This window comes from Ursus maritimus, unplaced genomic scaffold (genome assembly GCF_017311325.1).
Source record: "Ursus maritimus isolate PB19 unplaced genomic scaffold, ASM1731132v1 scaffold_17, whole genome shotgun sequence".
NCBI classification, from domain to species: Eukaryota; Metazoa; Chordata; class Mammalia; order Carnivora; family Ursidae; genus Ursus; species Ursus maritimus.
Genome location: NW_024424119.1, coordinates 58,094,136 through 58,116,143, shown reverse-complemented (window position 1 = coordinate 58,116,143; position 22,008 = coordinate 58,094,136). Strand labels below are relative to the sequence as shown.

At 56.3% G+C, this 22,008-nt stretch overlaps 1 protein-coding gene across 1 annotated transcript in view; it reads right to left on the bottom strand.

Annotated features, from left to right (window-relative positions):
• Positions 1–2,103, bottom strand: part of OLFM1 (olfactomedin 1) — a 37,951-nt gene extending 35,848 nt beyond the window's left edge. Inside the window, exon 1 of the mRNA XM_040632172.1 lies at positions 1,735–2,103. Within this exon, the coding sequence (XP_040488106.1) occupies positions 1,735–1,830 (96 nt within the window). The 5' untranslated portion in view covers positions 1,831–2,103. The remainder of the gene's footprint in view (positions 1–1,734) is intronic.
• Positions 2,104–22,008: the final 19,905 nt, after the last annotated feature.

Below are 22,008 nucleotides of genomic sequence, written 5' to 3'. Positions count from 1 at the left end.
TCCAGACCCAGGTCAGCTCCCCAGCCCCCACCCCCTGCACCAGCCAGGAATGGTGTTGTTTTCTTCAGGGGGGAGGGGGACAGGCACAACCGTCAGCACGGCCGGGCAAACACTTTCAACACCGAGATGAAGCTTCCAATTGAAGTTGAACTGAAAGTTTCTTCCCAGAATTGGGGATCTTTAAAAAGATGGGAGGTGGAGACCTCCGGATGCGAAGTGTCTGTGGTCTGGGTGCCTGGAATGGAGAAGGCCACCGAGGCTCCAGGGGCCCTCGGGACAGCCACTTCCAGGGCCCCGGAGAACTAGTTATCTCTTTCCCAAAACATCTCGATAAGGCACGTGCTCTTAATTGCCACCTGCCTGGCTCCTCTCTGCCCGTGTGCGCTCGTGTCTGCGGAGTGCGTGTGTGTGAGTGTGTGTGAGTGTGCACGTGCACACATGCAACTGTCTGCCCACAGCACAAGCCCCTCAGCCAGGCTCTCCCCACCGCCCAGAAAACTTCTCTCCCTGCTACCGTGCAGAGCCTCTCTAGGGGAGCCCACTGTCTGGGGGCACCAGGGAAGGGGTCTCTGAGGGCGGGTGGAGCAACGGAACCCTCCCAATGGGGCGCTTCCCGGACAGAGCCAGGGAGCCTGCAAGGGCTTCAAGGCAGAACAACAGAAGCTTCTTCCAGAGCCTTCTCTCCTGTGATCCACCTCTTGCCCTCTCTCTTTGTTTCCTCTTTTATCCTGAGATGGAGGGGGACAGAGGGAGGGAAGGAGGGTCAGGGGCAGCTGGGGCTTGTGGCCAAGGTGCGGGCCGTCTGTCCACCTCCTGGACCTGCAGCTCCAAGGGGCCAGCCTCTCTCAGCTCCGAGCGTGGCACAGTGGCACCAACGAAAGGGCATTTTAATGTCACTCCCGAGCAGCCGGGCTCCTGAAGCTGGCAGCCTCTTCCCAGCGCCCCGGTGCCAAAGCAACACCCCCATTCCAGCCCTCCCAGACAGCCCTTCTCCTCTCTCCACCTGCCAGCTCCGAAATGGATTTTTAAAATGGAGAATACCAGCCAGAGACAGGCTTCCTATTGATACATTGTTCAGGGGATGGCAAGCCCGCTTAAAATGCCCAGCAGTCCCCACACACGCACACGGTGGCTTGCCACTCACACTTCATGCCGCGCATGTGGCCACAACCCCCCAGCCGCCACACTGAGTCCACAATGCACCCAGCCCTGCACACACCGCCTGCCCTTCCCAGTCTGGCCTCCGAGGCACAATTGCCACCACTGCCGGCCTGGGAAGCCCCAAGGGCAGCGCTATGCCCAAAGGAAGGGATGCAGGATGCTCTGGAGCAGGGGTGTGGGGGGGGTGGGACTTAGCTCTACCTCTGGAAATGCCTGGAGCTTGGACACCCTGCTCCGAATGCCCCCCCCCCTCAGATGACAATAGCAGCGGTAGGAGTCCCTCATGCTGCCCTTTGAACTTCTCAGGGGAGTAGGAGGCTGGGGGTCCTAGCAGAGAGGGGGCAGCCGACAGCCACGCCGGGCCCGGGCTGGCGTTCCGGAGGTGGGGGCACGCGGCAGGCTTGGGTCAGCCCGCGCCCCTCCCTCCAAGGCCGGTGCGCCGCGCTCGGGGCCCCCTCCCCACCCAGGCGCGGAGCTGCGAGCCAGCCGCTCCCGGACTTCGCCGGCCCCGCGTGCTGGGCGGCCCCGCGCTCCGTCGCTCGCAGAGAGGAAAATGGCGTTGAATGCACGTACTTGAGTGAGTTCGGTGCCCATCAGGATGAGGAAGAGGAGGCTGAGGAGCTTCCGGGCCGGTTGCATGTCTCGCTGCCACGGCCGCCGTCCTGGCATGCAGGAGCCCTGGTGCTGGCGCCGGCGCTGCGTGGACGCGGACGCGCTCCCGGCTCTGCTGGCCCCGCGCCTTCAGCACCCGGAGCCTCCGCTCTGCATGGCGAGCGCGTCCTGCGCGCTGTCCCCGCTGTCCCCGGGCGGGGCGCGGCCCTCCGCGGCCCCTCCTCCTGCGCTCCTCCCGCACCGGCGCGCCTGGGCGGGGGTGCCAAAAGTTTGCGAGGAAGGCAGCCGGGTGGCGCAGAGGGACCCGCGCGCCACGCTCACGCGCGGGAGTGGGGAGGGCGGCGGCGGGGAAGCAGGCTGGGACAGGATGTGACATCAAAAAGGCGGGGGAAATTTAACTCGGAGAGAAGAATCCATCCTGGCTGGCCGCAACTGCAGGGGGCTCCGGACCCCCGAGATCTGGGATGGGAATGGCAGGGGCGGGGCGGGGACTAGCCGCTGGGGGAGGGTCTGGCCTGCCCGCCCAGGAGCTAAGCTTGACATCTCCAGGAGGTACAGAGATAGAAGTGGAACATGCCCTTAGGTGTCAGCGTTTAATGAGGTAGACTGGCGCTCAGACCCAGGAAGGATGTCTCAAGGCAGGTGTGGGAGTGGGGGGTGGCAGGCAGAGCTAGCAAGCAGGTCATCTGGTGCTCAGATAGGCCTTCTGCCTGTCCTCTGGGGCGTGGTCAGCATGGGCGTGCAAGGGGAACAGAATGTGTCCTGGGAACAGAATGCTGTCCCCATGCGGGGTGTGTGTCCTTGTGTTCACGGTTTGTGTGCATACACGTGGGGGCAGCTACACTCAGGCCTGGAAGGGTCCCGGGGGGGGGGGGTTGCATTGTCTTCCTTCCTGTCACCAGACGCTGTCCTTTTATACCTACTCCCAGCCAGAGATCCAAGTCTTAGACCAGGGAAGCTTGTCCTGGGGTTCACATTTCCCATTTACACTCCCCTTTCTAGGGAGAGAAGTCCCCAAGCGTCTGTTTCCTGGGAAGCTCAGGTGGCAGAGAGTTTAGGCACGTGTCTCTCTTCTCTGTCCCATTGTTCAGTGTTTAGCCCTTGGAAAGTCAACTGTGAAGAAGGCTGTCGACGGTCCAGCCCTCTCCCATCCCAGGCGGGGAAACAGGAGCCCTACTGCGGGTAACTAACAAGTCACCCAGGGAAGTGCAGAGCCAGCACAGGATGTCAACTCCCAGCCTGTCCCCGTGCCGCCGGGCATTGGAGAAGGCACCCTCCAGACAGGAGATGAGGGCCTGGACTCGAGCACCTGGAGAAGAGAAGGTGGTGGTGCGGCTGCCAGGCCTCCACTCTCTGGCCAGCTCCTCCGGGGGAAGCCCTGCTCTCTGGGGTCAGCCCTCCAGCGGGGTGGGCCCTGAAAGCGCGAGAGCTGGTGGCCCCTGGGAGAGGTGGAGAGGAGCGGCCATGGGAGCTCTCCCCTCCTCCTCTTTCATTGAGTGTTCTCATTGTCCCTGGCCCCTTAGCAACTGGGGATCTGCACGCGGAGCTGGAGGGAGGGTGCTGCTCGTGGAGCTCGGGGGCCGGGGTCTTATCCTGACCCTTCCAGGGAGTGGCTCAGAGTTTCCACTCCTGTAGAACGGGAATGAACGATGCCGGTACCAGGCCCTCGCGGGCTGTTGAGAAGACCGAACGAACGCAGGGCGAGTACAAACATTTTGTAAACTTGGAAGGACCAGGAGGGAGGCGCTGAGGGCTCACTGAGCGCCTTCCATGCCCCGGGCCTGCCGCCTGTGTGCCCAGCAGCGGTCTGGCATCCGTGCGCATGGCACCCTTAGCACAATGGCCAAAACCCAACAACTCCAGTGTCCATCGACAGAAAGTGGACACACAACGTAGCAGGGCCGCACGCTGGACTGTCGCTCAGCTTTGAGGAGGGAGGGCACTCTGACACGGGCTGGTGGATGAAGGTGGAGGACATTGTGCCCAGAGGGGTAAGCCTGACCCAGAAGCACAGACCTTGTGGGGTCCACACCCACCAGGCCCAAGGGGAGTCGGGCCATGGAGACAGAAGGCAGAGCGGGGGCTAGCGGGGGCTGGGGCTGGGGGTGGGGAGTAATGCCTTACGGGGACAGAGTTTCCGTGTGGGGTAAAACTAGTCCTGGAACTGGACTGCACAACAGGGTGAATGTGATCAATGCCACTGAACTGGACACTTAAAAATTGAGAAAATTTGGGGGGCGCCTGGGTGGCTCAGTCAATGGATCATCTACCTTCGGCTCAGGTCATGATCTCAGGGTCCTGGGATCGAGCCCCGAGTCCGGCTCCCTGCTCAGTGTGGAGTCTGCTTCTCCCACTGCCCCTGCCCCTCCCCCATTTGTGCTCACTCTCTCTGTCAAATAAATAAATAAAAAATCTTTAAAAAAATCGTGAAGATTTTATGGCCGACATACACACGCACGTCATTTTTTAAATAACAATATGTCAGAAACCATTGTGCAGACACTTAAACGGGTGAATCATGTCGTATGCACTTTATATCTTAGGAAAGCAGGCTTTTTTAAAAAAAATTACACACTTGTTTTTGTATTGCTTTAAGAAAATAAAGTGCAAAGAAGAACATAACAGCAAGAGCAACAGAAGCCTACTACCCAGAATAACCAGTGTTGTCTCCGGGGGCGGCCATGCAGACACCTGTCTGTGCAGGTGCGCAGAGGAAGTAGAACTTGGACATGTCAGACGGTGTCCCCTAAGACCAAGTCCCAAGTCCCGACCTGTGACGTGGACACGTCAGTCTCCTGGGCCCTGCCCTCCGAGCCCCTGCCTGCCAGCTGGGTGCAGCCTGTGGGCCACAGCGTGGGAGATGCCTGGGACCGTGCCTGGCACACACATGCTCAACCGCTAGAAACAAGCTGGAGGGCTGAGCAGGCACTGATGCAAAAGGATGAGGTCATCCCCCACAGGCTTTGCAGCCTGGAAGTACTAGATCGAACTTGAACTTGACAGAAGGATAGGAAACCAAAGAGAAGCAGAAGAAATTGGGAACTAGAAGCTCGTTTACCTCCACCGCACAAGTCCCCTCTCCCGGGAGAACCTGCTAGTCAGGAGAAAGAGAAATCCCTGCGGACCGTTAGCTGTTGGGCGGGGCGTGTTTCTAGCCCACATTGCCATCCCGACCCCATCGGACACGTCCTGGTTTGAAAGACCGGGCGGTTTTCATTTCCTCTTCCTCTGGCCTCCCCTCCAGGCTCTGCATTGATTCTTAGTGCTTCTATTATTTTTACATTGTCAGGGTTTATACTACTTATATTGACTCCTGCTTCAGAATCCCCCAGTGAGGGCCGCCTGGGTGGCTCAGTCGGTGAAGCGTCTGCCTTCGGCTCAGGTCATGGTCCCAGGGTCCTGAGATTGAGTCCCGCATGGGGCTCCCTGCTCAGCGGGGAGCCTGCTTCTCCCTCTCCCTCTGGCACTCCCCCCAGCTTATGCTCTCCCTCCCCCCACCCCCATCAAATAAATAAATAAAATCTTGTTTAAAAAATCCCCTCTGAGCTGGTCCTGGTTCTCGATTTAAGTGGACCCGGTGCCTGCCCCCTGCCACCAGTAGGCTCCCCCTGGACTCCTTGCTTTGACTCCCCCCTTTGGGCTGGCTGAAGTCAGGTGCAAGGTGGCCATGGTCAGCGACACTGTCCCACCTCTCTGCTGACCAATGTAGATTCCGGTCTTTCTTCTTACCCCACCAGCTTTCCCACTTGGGAAATCACGAGGAGCCTCCGAGCTGTGGCTCCAGGAGGCGGTGGGTACGGGCCTGGCTCTGAGGGTCCTGCCTGTGGAGGACAGCTGCCCTGCCCCCTAACACCAGCCCGGAGCCCCTGAGCTCTGCCGGGACATGGCCCAGTGGGTGTGGTGCCACGGACACCGCTTTGCTCTTCAGCTGGGGTAGTCGGTCTCGTGGTACCTCCCCCACGCTGTCCTCCCGGTGGAACTCGTGCCAGTGAGCGCCTGGGAAGGAGCTGAGCTCCTGCTGAGACCCCTCCGGAAGGCAAATCGATATGCTTCATGCTCCTTTAAGACAAGCCTCCTTCCCCTGCCAGCCTCATTACAATGTGACAGAGTGGTTGCCAAGGCAACGGCACTAACTCTCCCCTCTCCTCTCTGCAAATTTCCTAGCAAATGGGGCTGCTCCCACGCAAGGTGTCGGCCGCCTGTGCTCAGAGCCGGCAGGCTGCCCGGCTTCTCCCTCGTCCAGGCGCTGAGCCGAGTGCCCCACGTTTCCTTCCCAGCCTCTCCGGGCCCTCAGTGACCTCAGTTCAACTGACTCCTGACTCCCAGGCATGACAGGTGTTGACCCAGAGCCCACTGTGTGACAGGCGGGCCAGACAGAGAGCCTCCCCGGGGTGTAGGCACCGGGCCTGGGCGACGGCGACAGGCCCTCACTGCGACCCAAGGCTGACTTCCCTCCTCAGTCGCAAGTCTTGGGGGAGGAAAGGGTGCTGGTCCTGCTGGGTCACCCGGCTTCACTCCTGGACTCGGTGGGTGCCCAGTCACTGCTGAGATGCTGGCCACGGCAGCAGAGACCACACCGCTGCCACCATCCTTAGCCCTGTGGGGTGTCTGGCCTGTGATAAGGGCTTAAACGTGTCTGTCACGGAATCGCGGGGCTTCATGGGGATGTGATGCTCCTGCCCCCTCCCTCTCTTGCAACAGCTTCCCTCCTCCTTGTCCAGCCGGGGTGCTGGGGGCCACTCTCTGTCTCTAGGGAGGGGCTAAAGGGAGACATCCACCAGGGAGCCTCTGCTCCGCCAGCGATGGACCGAGTGTGCACAGAGGGCGTGTGGGAGAAGGCAGGCAGGGTCTGCACAGCCTCCGGCCCTCGTCCCTCCAGCCACAGCTCCAGCCACAGAGAGAGACGGTTTACTTCCTGCCAGACCTGCGCAGACATATGTTATTCTTCTGCCGTCCCTCTTGCAAGGACCAGGACCTCCGGTAAATGCCGAGTGGCCATGAGGACAGCAGGGCCCTCGCCTCGCGCCCGTCTTACGGGGATAGCATTCACCACAGTGAGGCTGCTGTTACCGAGGATGTTAGTGTCGACTGAGAAAACGGAAAGCGCTGGGATAAGAACAGAAGCACTGATCTGGGGTCTCGGAACTGGGACTTGGGGGAGCCGCCCCACTGTGTCCCCCTGAGGAGTAGAAGTCAGCAGTCTTTACCAGCAAAGTGTGGAAGTGTCAGGAAAGGGACACAAGTTGTTTCCAAAAGTGACGACTGGAGACAGAATGAGATTTCTCAGCCCTCTGGTGTCTGGGATTCTGTGTCAGTGCCTGGGAAAACGCCCCTTGCAGGGTGTCCAGTGTTTATCAAGGGTGTAGAGCCCCCAGTCCTGTGTTTGGTCACACATGCTTGCCCAGTTCAGGAGTTCAGTTCCTGTCCCCAAAACGGGATGAAGTTTTGGTCCCAAAATAGAGCCTCTCATGCTCAGAAGTTTTCCGTGGGTTCACAGAGCTGTCCTCATGGTTCTCCTTATTCTTAGTTGGCAGAGTTTTATTAGGATTGGAAATTTAATTCTGTCGAAGGCTTTTTCCTGTGTCTACTGAAATAAGCGTCTGGTTTATCTCCTTGATGCTGTTAATCCTGGTCAGTTACGTTAACTGACTTTCAAATGTTAAACCATCCTTGCATTCTGAGAGAAACCCCACTTGGTCATAACGGATCAGCCCCTTCCAAATGTCGCTGGGTCCCCTGAGTTGTTCACACGCATCTAGGCCCATGAGGAATATTGTTCTGCAGTAGCTGCTGCTGCTTTTCTTGTGATGTGTTTGTCCGTTTTGGTACCAGGATTATGCTGGCCTCATCCAAGTTGGGAATTGCTTCTGTTACGTAAAAGGGTTTGTGAAATTTGATGTTATTTCTTCTTTGACAGCTTGATGGAAATTACCAGTGAGATCATCAGGGCCTTGAATTTTCTTGGTGGGGAGCTTTGTATCTAATTTAAAAACTCATTTTAAAAATACAGCCATAGAGATACACAGACTTTCTCTTTCCTCTACTGCAAATTTTGGCAACTGGTATTTTCCAGGGAATGTATCCTGTTAACCAGAAGGAATTTATCAAATGCATCAGTGTAAAGTTATTAATGACACTCTTAATAAATCATTAATGGGGTTGAATGTATTGGCACGAAGGTATTCATAATATTTTCTTGTGTTTTTAAGATCTGAAATAGCAGGTTGCCTGGGCGGCTCAGTTGGTTTGGCATCTGACTCCTCTTTTCGGCTCAGGTCATGATCTCAGGGTTGTGAGATCAAGCCCCATATTGGCTCCTCGCTCAGAAAGGAGTCTGCTTGAGATTCTCTCTCTCCCTCCCTCCCTCTGCCCTTCCCCTGCTCACGCTCTCTCTCGCTCTATCTAAAATAAATAAATAAATCTTTTTAAAAATGATCTGAAATAAGCAATTTTTTCATTCCTGATGTTGATCATTTGTATTTTTTCTCATTTTTTTTTCCCTTGGTCAGTCTAGGTATGGTTTTAATCAACTGATCTTTTCAAAGAATAGCTTTTGGCTTTGTTGTCAATTTTTCCTATTTTTTGTTGGTTCCCTGTTTCTCTGATATCTTTTCCTTATTCTTTTCTCCATTCTACTTACTGTGAGTTGATTTTTTTTTTTTTTTAAGCTCTTGAGATAGAAACTTTGGCGATTGGCTTTGGACCTTTATTCATTTCTGACAGAAGCCACTTTAAGCTGTGGATTTCCTCTGTGCCGGGCTCTAAGTACACCCCAGAAATTGTCACCTGTTGTGTTTCCGTTATCCCCTCTGTGAAATATTTTCTAATTTCCATTGTGATGTCCTCCTCAAGCATGTTAGATGTTGTTGGCATCCATACGTTCGGGGGTTTCCTAGATCTCTTACTGTTGATTTCTAATTTAATTCCACTGGAGCTAGAGAGCACTCTGTCTGACTTCGATTCTTTCACATTTGGTTTATTTGCTCTACGACTCAGAATGTGGTCTGTCTGGTGAGCAGACGTTATGCACTTGGGAAGAATGCACATTTTTCAGTTGTTGGGTTTAGTGCTCAATATCAATTTTGTCAAGGTGACAGATGGTGTTTTTCAGGTCCTCTATGTTTCTATTGATTTTTCTCTCTAATCTTCCCCACCCCACCTTTTTTTTCTTTTCACTATGAGTGTGGACTTGTTTTTCTTCTTTTAGTTCTACCAATGAGTGTTCCATATACTCTGAGACTGTCTGTACTTGTTTCCTCTTCCTGGCGAATGGACCCTCTTATCTTTATGAAGTGTCCGTCTTTATCTTTGGCAGCATTGTGTGTCTTGGCGGTCTATTGTATTTGATGTGAAGGAAGCCACTTTAACTTCTTATCCTTACTGTGTTCACGGCCTATGCATTCCATCCATTCACCTTCAAACTGTTTCGTCTTCATATTAAAGTGCTTCTCTTGTAGACAGTATTGAGTTGGGTCTCTCTTTTCATTTTATCCATTCCAATAACCTCTGCCTTTTTAATTGGAGTACTTACTTATTCTAGTAATAGAATTAATAAGTGTTAGGTGTGTTGTTTTATATTTTTTTAAATTTTTTTCTGTTCTGTTTGTTACTCTTGTTCTCCTATTTTCTTGCTTTCTTTTGGATTACGTGACTATTTAAAAAAATAATTCCATAAATAATTTGTCTCTTGGCTTTCAAGTTATATGCATCTTTGTGTTGTTATTTCAGGGGTTATTCTAGGGATGCAACATATGCTTCCTAATTTTCCAGTCTCCCTGGGTTAATGGTCTGTTCATACCTTCATCCTCTCTGTGCTCATCATCAACTGTACTAGTTCACATGCATGATAAACCCCCCAACACAATGTCCTTGTTTTGCTTTAGCCAGTCTTATGTTTTTCCAAGAACTTCAAGGGAAAATACTCATTTTCTATTTACCCATATACCCGCCACTTCTGATGCTCTTCATTCATTCCTGAAAACCCACATTTCCACGTGGCACCATTTTCCTCTGTCAAAGGGAATCCCTTTGTCGTTGCTTGTACTGTAGGGTCTTGGAAGAGGACTCTCTTAGCTATCCTTCAGGGGGAAATGTCTTTCTTCTTCTTTGTGGAGGCGACTTTCATTGGACGTAGAATTCTTGGCTGAGAAGGTTTTCTCTCAGCACTTTCAGATTGTTAAGGTGCTATTTATTTCCTCAGTGTTTTTCTCTCTCTTCTTCATATTGGGTGATTTCTGTCATTTGGTCTATATTCTAGTTCATTGAGTCTCTCCTCTGTCATGTCCAATCCGATAATTAAGCCCATCAGGTAGATTTTTTGATTCATGATATTTTATTTTTCAGTGCTAGAATTTCCATTTGGATGCTTTTTACAGTTTCTGCTTGATTTTCTCTCTTTCCATTGATTGTGAATGTGTTTTCTGTTCCTTCATGAAGCATGGCTGCAAATGGCTGCCTTGTCTAGTAATTCCAATGTTGGTTTATCTCAGGGTCTTTTTCCTTGAGAATGTGTCACTTCCCTTACTCCTCAGTTGTTGAACACTTTTGGAAACGACTGCCTTGTTGTGAGACTCTGGGTTCTGCACATCACTCCAGCTTACTCGGATAGATGCAGACCGCACACTCTGTCGCACCTGTGGACGGCAGGAGTGCAAATCTCAGTTCTGCCCCCTTCCCCTCTGCCTGGCGCTTGTGGCTTCAGGGTCCATCCAGACTACTAGTACTTATAGCTGCTTTTGGGGAGAAGATTGGCTTGTTAGTTTGTCTACTCTGGAAATAGAACCCTGGAAGCCATTTGTTACTTGTAGATGTGTTTACCATCCGGAGGGGCAGAGAGGAGGGGTGATCATGTCTTCAGATGTAGCCCATCCTGGGCCCTTATATGGAACAGGCCAACTCTCACCTCCTCCCTTCTCTCTGGCATTTTGTCACTGGTCTCCACAAGCAGCCAGGTGGCACTTTGAATATTCTGTCTGGAGACTCCTTCAGTAGCTCATGGAGTTTGTTAAGTGTATTTATTTCTCATTTTCCATGCAATCATAGGCAGCAGTGGGCAGACTTCTGCCTTGGCATAACAAAGAGTGTGTGGCACCCACTGATGACCCACACCCTGGCTGTCATTGCTCTACGGCCCGCTTGGCTCTCATATGCTTTCTGCCCTCTCCAGGCTTCTCCAGCCACGTCTTGCTGCCTGGCACCAAAGCCAACCCCATACCTGTTAGGTTTCGGTTATGGCAGCCCCATCCATGACCGCACTCTGCCCCGTGCCTACCATGCATGAGGTCACTCCAACTTGGTGCTTAAACAGCATTAATTCCTTATTTTGCCCACAGATCTGCCATTTTAGCAGGGCTCAGAAAGGAGAACTTGCTTCTGCTCCAGACAGCAGCAGCTGGGGTGGCCTGAAGGCCAGGAAAGACTCGAATTCTGGTGCTGGACTCCCCTGAGCACTCGTCACTCGCATGTGGGCCATTGATGCCGGCTGTCTGCCGGAGCCCCCACACATGGCCTCTCCATGTGGCTGCTTGGCTTCCTCCCAGTCTGGTGGCAGGGTGCCAGGGGAGGCTGTCCAGATCAAGGTAGAAGTAAGGGCATGGCATTTTTGTGATCTGGCATCACTTCCTCTGCACCCTCTTGGTGGAGGGGGCACAACGTCCGCCAAGCCTCAAGGAGAGGGGACACAGGCCTGGCCATGAGACGATTGTAAGGCCAGTCGTTGCATAGAAGGAGCACCGGGGATGGGATACAGCAGGGGACCACAGCTGGCAAATCGATCTGCCACAGGGACGATCTGACGAATGAGTGAATGTTAATAATTATTAATGAGTGAGAAACTATTCTCTCTTCTGCTTTAAAGAGCTCAGAATGGATTGTGCAAAACAGTCACTTTTCTAGACAAATAATCTGCCGGCAGCACTGTGCTAGGAAGGTACTCCTGAAGGTTCCCGTTCTTCAGCCGTTAATAGCAACCAGGTATTACATAAAACAATGCTTCCACAGTTATCATCGTGTACCATGCCCCTTCACACGGTTTTATAGATGTTAACTCACTTAGTCCTATAGTCTTATTTAGCCAGTTGTGTCTGAGGTCAACAACCACTCATTCCAGAATGTGAGGTCTGAAACCGTGTGGCAGGTGAAAGGCCCCCGCACATAACCAGGGATCCACATTCTCCACACCAGTGTCCAGGTCACCGTGCCCCTCTTTCCCTCATTGTCCCGAGTGTCTGGTCCCCTGGTGGTCTCATGACCCAAAGCAGGCAGGACTCTGCCCCAGGCCGATATCCCAGCCAGAGCAGGAGAAGGCTCAAGGGCAGGCGTGTCTTCAATCTGCTGCATGAGGTGAGGGCTCAGGGTGGGCAGAACAGGGTCCATGGGAAGGCAGAGCAGGGGGTGTCAGGTGGGAGGGGCATTTACCTGAAAATACCTGCTCGATCCTTCCCAGCTCTCTAACCTGCTTTGAACCAGAGCCAGAGGGACCTGGCTCTCCTCGGGCCGGCTGTGAGTGGGAGCATTGCACCTGTGGAGGGCGGGCCGTTTTCACGTGCTTGGTGTTGGGCCAGTGCCTGGAACCTGGAGCAGGTGCTGGCAGAGCCCTGCTGTGATGGCCCCACAGGCTCCTCTAACACTGCAGGTGCAGGTCCCAGGAGCACCAGGAGCAAGGGCTCATCTCTCTCATCCTGCCCGTCCCGAGACTAAGACCCGGACGGAGGTCCGCATCACGCTCGCCTGAACCCCTGCAGTGCACCGAGCCCTGTTGTGTTCCCCGCCCCAGTCTGTGGTCGCCTGGAAGGGGTCTTCCTGCCACACTGGTTTGCATACCTCACTGTGTACTCAGAACCGTGCCCTGCTCTCTGTGTGCCCAAGGTAAGGGTCGCCCTCTGCACCCAGACCTGTCCCAGCCTTCCTGTCCTGCAGTGAACGAGAGAGACCCCGCCTTCCTCTGCAAGGGATGGACCCCGTGACCTGGGCTCTGTCGACAAATGTGCCCGTGGAAGAGGTCTGACGGACCCCCGCAGTGGGTCACGCTTTCATCGCCCACGGCACTATGGCTATTGCCCCGGGGTGGGGGCTTCCTGCTCTCTGGTCTCGGGGTGCCCACTCAGCCTCTAGCCTTGCACATGAACCAGAAATCAGGGAGGTGGGGGCCGGTGATGGTGGGGCAGTGCGGGGCCTTGCCATCAGCCAGGCAAGGACCAGCGGATGGAGGCGCCCCGTGAGTATTTTCTCCTGCCCATCTGTCATGGACGTGATGTGGAGGAGAGGTTTGGGGACAGGACTGATTTGTTCCTGGAAATGGGGACAGAATTAGCATGAACCCCCATGATTCTGCTCGGGCCTGAAGTTTGCTGAGGTGGAGCCCGTCCAATCTCCCTTCCGAACGCGGCAGCCAGAGGGGCTCCAGGACCCAGTTTCCAGGTCAGTGTCCAGGGAGCGGCAGCCGGCTTCTGTAAGAGCCTGTGTTCTGTCCCAGAGGAAGAGTATTGACTGAGCGCTGAACGTTCCCAGCAGGTGCAGGTCAGCCCACCCAGTTTGCCGCAAGGGCGAGTATTCACTCTCTTGGCGGATGGCGCTCTCTAACCCACACCACCGCTGGGGAGCCACTGCATTTGCAGGTCGGAGGGCTTTTCTCCCTGTCCTGTCCCCTGGAGCCTCCTGCCCTCCAAATAGCAGAGAAAATAGATGTGTGAACTGTCCGCCCAGGCAAATTTGGGAGTGTGGAGAGAGGAGGGGAAACAAAGACATTCCTTATTCAGCCAAGCTCCTCTTGCAACTGATTCTTCAGAGCGTGACATGGAGCCGGGAGCCTTGCGCTCCCACACGAGTTCATCCCCTTGCTGCAGACGCACCAGACGCCCCACCCAGAGCGGGGATGCCACACGCAGAGCCATGTCGTTTCCACGGAGCTGAATGTCCCCTCCCCAAACTCCAGGGATCTCCTCCCAACCTTCAGATGTGCTTAACCTGTGCCCTCTACGCCCCCAGCCTCGGGGGAAGAAGAATGGCACTGGGCGGGGGGGATGGGGCACCTCTGATGTACGGGGAGGGGCCGCAGGTGCAGCGTCGGACCCAAACCACGTGCATCCTTATTTCCGAGAGCGGCTGTCCCACCACCTGATGGAGTCTGAGCCACACATCCTCCAGAGCCCACGGGCAGGCTCCGGCCAGGGCACTGTGTTGCTGATGTGTATTTGTGATATGACTATTGATCATTTTCTTGGCATTTGAAAGCCATTTGTGTGTTCTTTGTGTTAACTCTTTATTCATGCACTTTTCCTGTTTTTTCTATTGGGTTCTTGGTCCTTTCCTAATGGATTTGTAAGGGGACTTAAATGTTAAGATGTTAACCCTTTGCGGTATGTTGAAGACAAATTGTTCTCGGCTCCCCATGTGGCCTGTGACTTTTCCTGCTGTGTGAAAAGATCACATTTTGGGGACAGCGTGGTTATCCATCTTTTCTTTCACGGCTCCTTGCTTTGAGGCCCTCTGCAGTCTGAGATCATAGATGAAGATGCCCCTGTGCCCTGCCTCGAGGACTTCCCCACGTTGCCTCCTACGTGCGGTGCCCTCGGTGTGTGTGGACGCACTCAGACACCAGCCCCGGGCAGCCAGGCAGCTCTGCAGCGGTGCGTTGGACGCCAAGGAGCTCCAGCATGCAGGGGTCCCCCGGGCTTTCCCACCAGGCACCACGTCCCCTGCTCTACTCAGGGGCCACCCTTGGTCCACCTCGAAGACTGCCTGTCCACATTCCAGGCCTTCCGGTGACCCAAAGAGCTCTGTTCAAAGGAGAGTGTGGACTTCTCAGGAATGACCTGTAGGGAGGTTCTGGGCCCCGGGGGGCAGAGCAGGGTCTGGTTTGGACAGGAGCACCTCTCGGCACCCTTGGTGACTGTCTACTCGCCGTTGCTGGACCACAGGCCTGCAGAGGGAGCGGGGACGCGGCTCTGTGCAGTTCTGCTGTGTATCTCCAGCACGTCCCGCCCGCTGGCCCAGCGCACAGGTGGGGGACACACCTGAGAGACAGTGACTGTCCCTCCGCCCACGCCCTCCAGCCAGGGACCCACCAGAGATTGGCCGTTGCTGCCAGCACGCCACCTGCGACAGTCACCAGCAGCGGCTGGAGAGCCGGGGAGCAAACCGTCACAGGTCCCCCCCATGTGGGTACGTGGTGGGGCACTCAGTGCACTGTGGTGGCCCTTGATGGCTGCCGACAGAGGCTCCTACACCTCCGTCCACAGCACAGTGGGTCAGGCGGCTGCCAGCAAATGCCAGCCCCCGGCCATTACCCAGTCTGCCGCCTCCCTGCCGTCCCTGCTCCGTCCGCACCACCAGCCTGGGCAGCCCCAGGGCCTGCTGACCTCTGCTCCTGACCGTCACTGCCAGAGACCTTTCCCGGATCCTTCCCATCGGCATGGAAACACCCGAGCCCCCTGTGTCACAAAGCCAGCAGCGAGAGACCCAAAGAAAAACTGTCCGTGGCCTGACCCCAGACTATTCCTCTACCCCTTTCCTACCCCAAACCACGTCCAAAGAGCAACTGCCTCACCGACCCTGCTCTTCTCTCTTCTCACGAATCCCTCTGCAGCCCTGCACCCCTGCCCCCTTGCCGTGGCCCCTTCTTGGTCCGTCCCCCGCTGGCATCACTGGCATCTGACTCCCTCTGGTCATCAGGAGCCGCGGAGGAGGCCCTCAGGACATAGCTCCCTCGCTTGTCCCCACCCCGCTCTCTTCCTCCTTCACGGCTTTCTCCCCAACAGGGGGCGCCCCGACCTGCCCTTCCCTGTCCTTCCCCTCTTCCCCGAGGCTCTATGCCCCGGGCATGGTCCCCGTCTCAGGGCCTTCCACACCAGCAGCGTGCTGACCCCTCCCAGCCGTGTCTGCCCAGCTGGACGTCCGTCAGTGCTCAGCTCCACCTCCTGGCTCGCGCCCCGGAGGGAAGGCCCGCTCTGCCCCTCCAGTTGTTGGGGCACAAATCTTGGAGTTGTTCTAGAAGCTTTTCTTCTCACATCCGATCTGTGAGCAGACCCCCGGTGGTGCTCCTGTCACAATCCATGTGTGCCTCTGGCTTCTTGGACCACCACCCACTCTGCAGGCCGGCCTCACGGGTGTGAAGCCTGTGAGGCGCCCCCAGTGCAGGGCCCTGCACTCGGCTGAAGGCTCTCTTGTTGGCGTTTCGAAATTCTTCATGGTTTTTGAACAAGGGGTCCTGCATTTTCATTTTGTGCTGGGCCCCGAAAACGATGCAGCTGGTCCTGCATTCCGGGGATCACTGACCCATTCATCGGCCTCCCAGGTGACCCCCCGGCTGCCAGGCCCTTTATTGTCCACGCCCGATGCATGCCTCAGAATGGTCCTTAAAGGCCGGTGTCACGACCACTCGCCTCTGCCCTGCCTGTCCGCTGGCTTCCCATGTCACTGAGGGAAAAGCCAAGATTCCTGCCATGAGTTCATGGCCCTTCAGGACCTGATGTCCCCCCACATCCCCCGACTCACTCGGCCTCCCTCCCCCCCAGATATGCAGCTCCCCCACCATACACACAGGGCGTTTTCCTGCTGTTCCCTGAGCTCCAACGCCCTTCCGCAGCCTCGCTCCCCCCACCACCACCTGCGCGCGAAGGTCACCTGAGCAGTGAGGCGTACTGAAAATTCACGCCGCCGCCTGGCTTGTGCCCAGCTCGCCTGTGCTGATCCACCAGGTCATGCCTTAAAACAGCGGAAGTCTATTCTCCACAGTCTGGCCGTCAGTCTGGCATCCGTCCCATCGGGCCGCAGTCAGGGCCCGGGCGGGGCTGGAGGCTGGGCGAGAATCGGGGTCCCTGACTTTGGTGGCACTTGTTACAGAAGCCACGGGGGATTCATGTCCGGCACGCTGCACTTTTCACCTGTTTATCTTCTCCCCCAAATAGAACGCGAGCTAACGAAGACAGGAGTCTGGGCCTGTTCTGTCCGTGGCTGTCTGCCTGGTGGCACCAAGCACGGTCCTGCCATGGTAGGCCCTCAACGACACGTTGTCATTCGGGCAGAGTGGAATGGAAATGGGCCGTGACAAACCATGCTCCACCACAGCCTTGTCTCAGCGACGCAGCCTACAGGGGCAGGAGGCCCGGTCCTCGGTCCCCGGGTGGACACAGTCTGCTGTGGGGCGCCCGGGCTGCCAGTGGGACGGCAGGGAGGCAGGTGTCCTCATACTGCATTGGTAGGGATGTGTGTGGGTTCGGTTGTGTCCCCCAAAGAGACGTGTTCAAGTCCTAACCCCTGGCGCAGGAGAATGTGACCGTATTTGGGATGTCGTGGAGTTAAGATGAGGTCATTAGGGGCCGAATCAAAGATGAAGGGTGTCCTTGTAAGAAGAGGAGAGAGACACTGGGGAGAAGCACGGGGGTGGAGGCAGAGGTGGCCCAGGGGTCTACAAGCCAAGGGAGGCCAGGGGTTGTTGGTGACGGCCAGAGCCTGGACGAGGCGAGGGAAGATTCTCGTCTACAGGTTTCAGGGGGAGCACGGCCCTGCCAGCACCTCGATCTTGGACTTCTGGTCTCCAGAATCGCGAGACAAGCCAGTCCTGTTGCCCGAGGCTCAGTTTGTGGTACTTTGACACCGTGGCACGGACTGCGTGATCATGCAGCCCCGGTGGGGAGATCTGGCAGAACATGCCAGAACACGCTGCCCCGACAGGGAGTGGTGTCGGCACGAGGTTGTCAGTGAAGGACGGCAAGCAAATAAAGACGATCCCGCTATCCCGCCCACAGGCCAGCAGGACACGTCCAGGCAGAAAAGGGAAGACGTGCGTCCCTGTGTGCACGGCCACCTGCCATCTGAGAGAGGGGCCATGGGTACAGATCACACTCACGGGTACACACACGTGTAGTTGCCCGTGTTTTGCAATGAGGAAGGTAAATTTAGAAGTCCGGGGAAGCGGTTATCCACGGTGGGAAGAAACGGAGTGGAGGGGCCGGCGAGGGGAGTGCCCTTCTCTGCACGTCCACGATCTACACCCGATGGGATACGCCTTTTATGTCCTCCTGCTGAAAAGACGCAAAGCCATCGAACTGTTTTTGGCAACTGTGTTGTTGGTGAAAATGTCGACCTTGTCACTCTGAAGACATTGCACGTGTGTCGCAGGTGCACGCCCTCGGGGCGGGGCGCCTCGGAGAGAAGGTGGTGAGCACGCGAGACGGACACAGATACAGAATGACATCAATCCCATGCAAACCCTGGAACTGGACACGTCACTGTGATGCTGTGACTGTTTTCTCATACAGTTTGTGCGAGAGAGTCGGAGGGAGCCCGGGGCCTGGAAACAACGGCCAGCCCCGCAGCAGAGCGCACGCAACCCTGCACACGCTGACCCCTGCACACCATTTTCCCGCTGGCAGGATCCAGGGCTCCGGAGAAGTGCAGGCCAGTCTGGTCAAGAACTGTTCAGGCTGACCCTGGGGCACCTTATCAGGCCGAGAGCAAGGGGCGTTTGGAAGACGCCAGGGTTTCCGTTAAAAGGACGCAGCCTGTCCCGTCCTTCAGGAGTAGTCGTCCCCACCCTGTATTTCCATCATCGTCTCTTTTAATCAGTTACCAGACCTTGAGTCGCACAGAGAAAAGGACATTTTAAAACTGCCAAGCGTCCTTTTGTGACGAGGCCTCTAGGTGAAGCACGTCAATCCACCATCCAGTCGCCGAGCGGGGTGCTGCACTAATGTGACCCCGAGAGAGCAGACTCGTGCCTGTAGGGGACGCGCCTGGTGGGGAGGGGCTGTGGGGACAGCATGGGAGGAGTCCACGCGTGTCCCTGTGTGCTGGAAACGGCCAGCTCAGCGAGGCATGCCTCCATCTGGGGGCTGGGAGCGACGTGGCGAAGAGGAGGAAACAGGAGAGACCCGAAAAAGGGGGGCCCGGGACACCAGCCATGCTGCCCTCCCTTCACCGCAGGGGGGCTACCGATCAGGGACCAACCGTTTCAGTCGTGGTGTACGGGCCGGGAGAAAGAGACCCACACACTTCCGTGGCTATGTGTGGGGCTAGCGGATTTTTTTTAGAGGAATTTGTTATGAATAATTAATGTCTAGTTCTTCAGTTTTATGTAATGAAAATATTTTTGGGTCTGTCTTCTTTTTACAATCTTGTTTGTTGGTGTACGCCACAGAATTTAAAATGTATGCATATTCGTATTTTCCTTCTTGGCATGTTTTTTTTTAAATCATACTTAAAATAAAATTCTGTACCACAAATGAAAGGAAATAACTTGGTACTTTTCATCCATAAGGAAGAATGCTAACTAGCCCTGCATGCGTGCGTCCTTCCTGCGGGCTCGAGGACGCATACTTCCTGCAGAAAGCAGGTGCCGAGTCGAAGTTTGGGTGATGGTTGAATAGGCACGTAACCTGAAATCTCGTAGTCCTGCATGGCTCAGGAACCGTCCCTCTTATTTTGATAGGATTTTTATTGGAAATTCAATTGAAGGAGGGAGCAGGTGCAGTGGGTGGAAGATAGGTTCTCTGCTTTCCAAATAAGAGGTCAGCCGGGGGTCCAGAGGCCTCTGGAACTGCCTGCCTGACCGGAGGGTCTCAAGCCAAAAGCACGCAGGGCTGACCCTGGAAGGTGATGCCCTCCTCCGCCTCAGGGACTGCCGAGAGCCCCTCATAAGCTGTGTGCTTGGCACGTATCTTGCCTGTGTGCAGATGGAGGCCGACGAGGGGTCTTCACCTCCCCAGAGTATTTCCAGTCCTGGGAGAAGCCAGCTCTGGGCCGAGCATGTGCCACGGGAGCCTGCAGGCCCGGCCAGCCGTGGCTAGTGGCTTCCACACGCTGCCCAGTGACCTGTGGCATGTTGGGTGTGGGCGTGTCCGGGGCCCACGTGCACCGTGAGGCGTGCACCTGTGTGTCCTGCGTTCCCTGCATTCTGCCTCCAGCTGCCATGTGGGGAGGCAGAAGCGGGAGGGGCAGCAGGATGGGCTGCGGGGTGTGTGGGGAACTCGCATGTCCTCAACCACGTTTCTAGAATCTTCCAACCTTAGCTCTGAGTTGTGAGTCTGAGGGGGAGTGAAGTCGCTGTCAGCTCCCAGCTGTCCCTGTTCTCGTGGGAACCTGCAGGTGGGACGTTGTTGGGCTGTGGCCTTGTGGTGGCCGTGGTGGCTCCATCTGGGCACGTTGGTCAAGTGTTCACCCTGGTACGTCTGTGCCCCTCCTCCGTCCGGGCGTCCCAGAGGAGGGTGGGAATGAGGAGCGTCTGAAGTCCAGTCCCAAGAAAGCTATAGACCCTACAGGTTGACCGCAGTCCCCTCGGGGAGACCTGTGATCAGTGCACAAAGGATCGCAAGGAGACCACCCCCGGGGCTCTCCTGATGCGAGCAGGTGTGCACCAGGCTGAGGAGGCGATGCTCCTTGTTTGGTTAACGAAACCCTAGGAGAGATTATGTAGAGATATATCCTTCATGTGAGACCTGGCTTAACTGTAACCACTGGGCTTCGTCCAGGATGGAGATGGGCCAGGCCCTGGGCCCGCAGCTCACGTGCCGGCCATTCCCTCTCCTTGCGTGATTCCCAGAGGCCACAGCCTTGGGACCACGGACCCGCTTCTTGGAGGGCCCGGTCGTATCTTCTTGGCTCGGCCGTGGAGAAGGTGGGCCACAAGAGAAGGAGCACCGAGGAACCAGAGACGTTCAGAGGGACGCAGCATCCATGCGTTGGACTGGAGACGTGGAAGAGGCCATGGGGCCATGGGAATGGTGACCTGTGTGTCCCCATCGGAGATGGGCTTCATGCAAACTGAAGATTCACTCACAAGAGAGTGATCAGGATTTTGTAAAGACAAGTCATCTTTCAAAAGGACACAGCTTGCAGGTACGCCCCCTACGTGGAAGATGAGACATTTTGGGCACAGAAACAACCGTAGTAAGAATGACACACACCAAGTACGTGGAGACTCGTGAGCTCAGAGCTAAGCTCGGCAAGGCCATCCTGGTCCTTCTGGACGTGCGTGAAACCGGGGGAGCCAAGCATCCCTCTTTCCTCTCCTGTGGGGGCCGAGCCTCCGTGGGAATGGAGCTGGAGGCTGACAACACCCCCGGCTCCCCGGTGGGGTACAGACCAATCCAGGCCGTGCTCGGCAGTGCTGCCGGGCCCTCGGGAGGGATGCTGAGGGGTTTGTGAGAACAGATGGGGCTGACCTCATCCCGCCCCCCAGGAAGGGACAACGAGACGTCCTGTGTCCCGTCCCAGGCAGTGCAGCAGGAAGTGTCCTGTCCCTCACCCTGGGGTCTTGTCAGGACAATGGGTCAGCGGACGGCCCAGGAAGGACAGGGGATAGAGGGGCATGAGATGCAGACAGCAGCCTCCGGTCGTCAGGGGACCCCAGAGGACGAGTGATCCCGTTTCTTCACCAAAGAGAAAGGCAAGAACACCACCCAGCGGGGGGAGGGGACACCCAGTGTCTTGGGGGGGTGGCCTGAGCAGCAGAGGCTGGGGCCCCGACCTGGGTCTGGTGAGGCTCTCTTCCCGGCCTGTGCTCACCTGGCAGAGAGCGAGCGAGCGAGAGAGCAGGCTCCCGGGCGTCTCATCTCAGGAAGCACTACTCCCGTCACAGGGGCCCCGCCCTCAAGACCTCATCAAACCCCGATCACCTCCCAAGGTCCCACCTCCTCACACCATCACGTGGGGGGTTAGGGCTTCAACACAGGAGTTTGGGGACAGGGGGCTCAGTCTGTCTAGAACACCTACGTGTGGAAGGCGCCCCCAGAAACCTGTCGACAAATCAGGGTGGACTTTGGATCCTAATTCAAACATACACACGGCCGAGAAATTTCGGAAACATTGGGAAATGCGAGCAGTGTCCATCAGACGACAGTGGGGGCCGGGCACCTGGCCTCCTTGCGTCCCCCGCCATGCCAGCAGACACCGGCGGTCCCTTCCCCTTCCCAGCGGCTCGGACTCAGACTCGAAGTGCCCACCACTGACGTCCCCTAACCCTGAGGGACAATGGCACCCGGGGCTCAGCTTCTCATCTCGGCTGCTGGGAGGTAAGGCTCACAGTTCCCGGCACCGAGGTGGCCTCGCCGACTGTAGCAGAGACCGTGTGCGTGGGCCGTGCGTGTGCAGCTCTGGTGGCCACCCTCCCATCCCCTGGCTGGCTGGGTCCACTGGCCCCAGGCAGGCGCCATCTGCACGGTGTGGCCTGGAACGGGAAGGGACCTGCGAGGTTTGTGCTAAGGGCCGGAGGTCCACGTGTAGGGCAGCGTCTCAGAA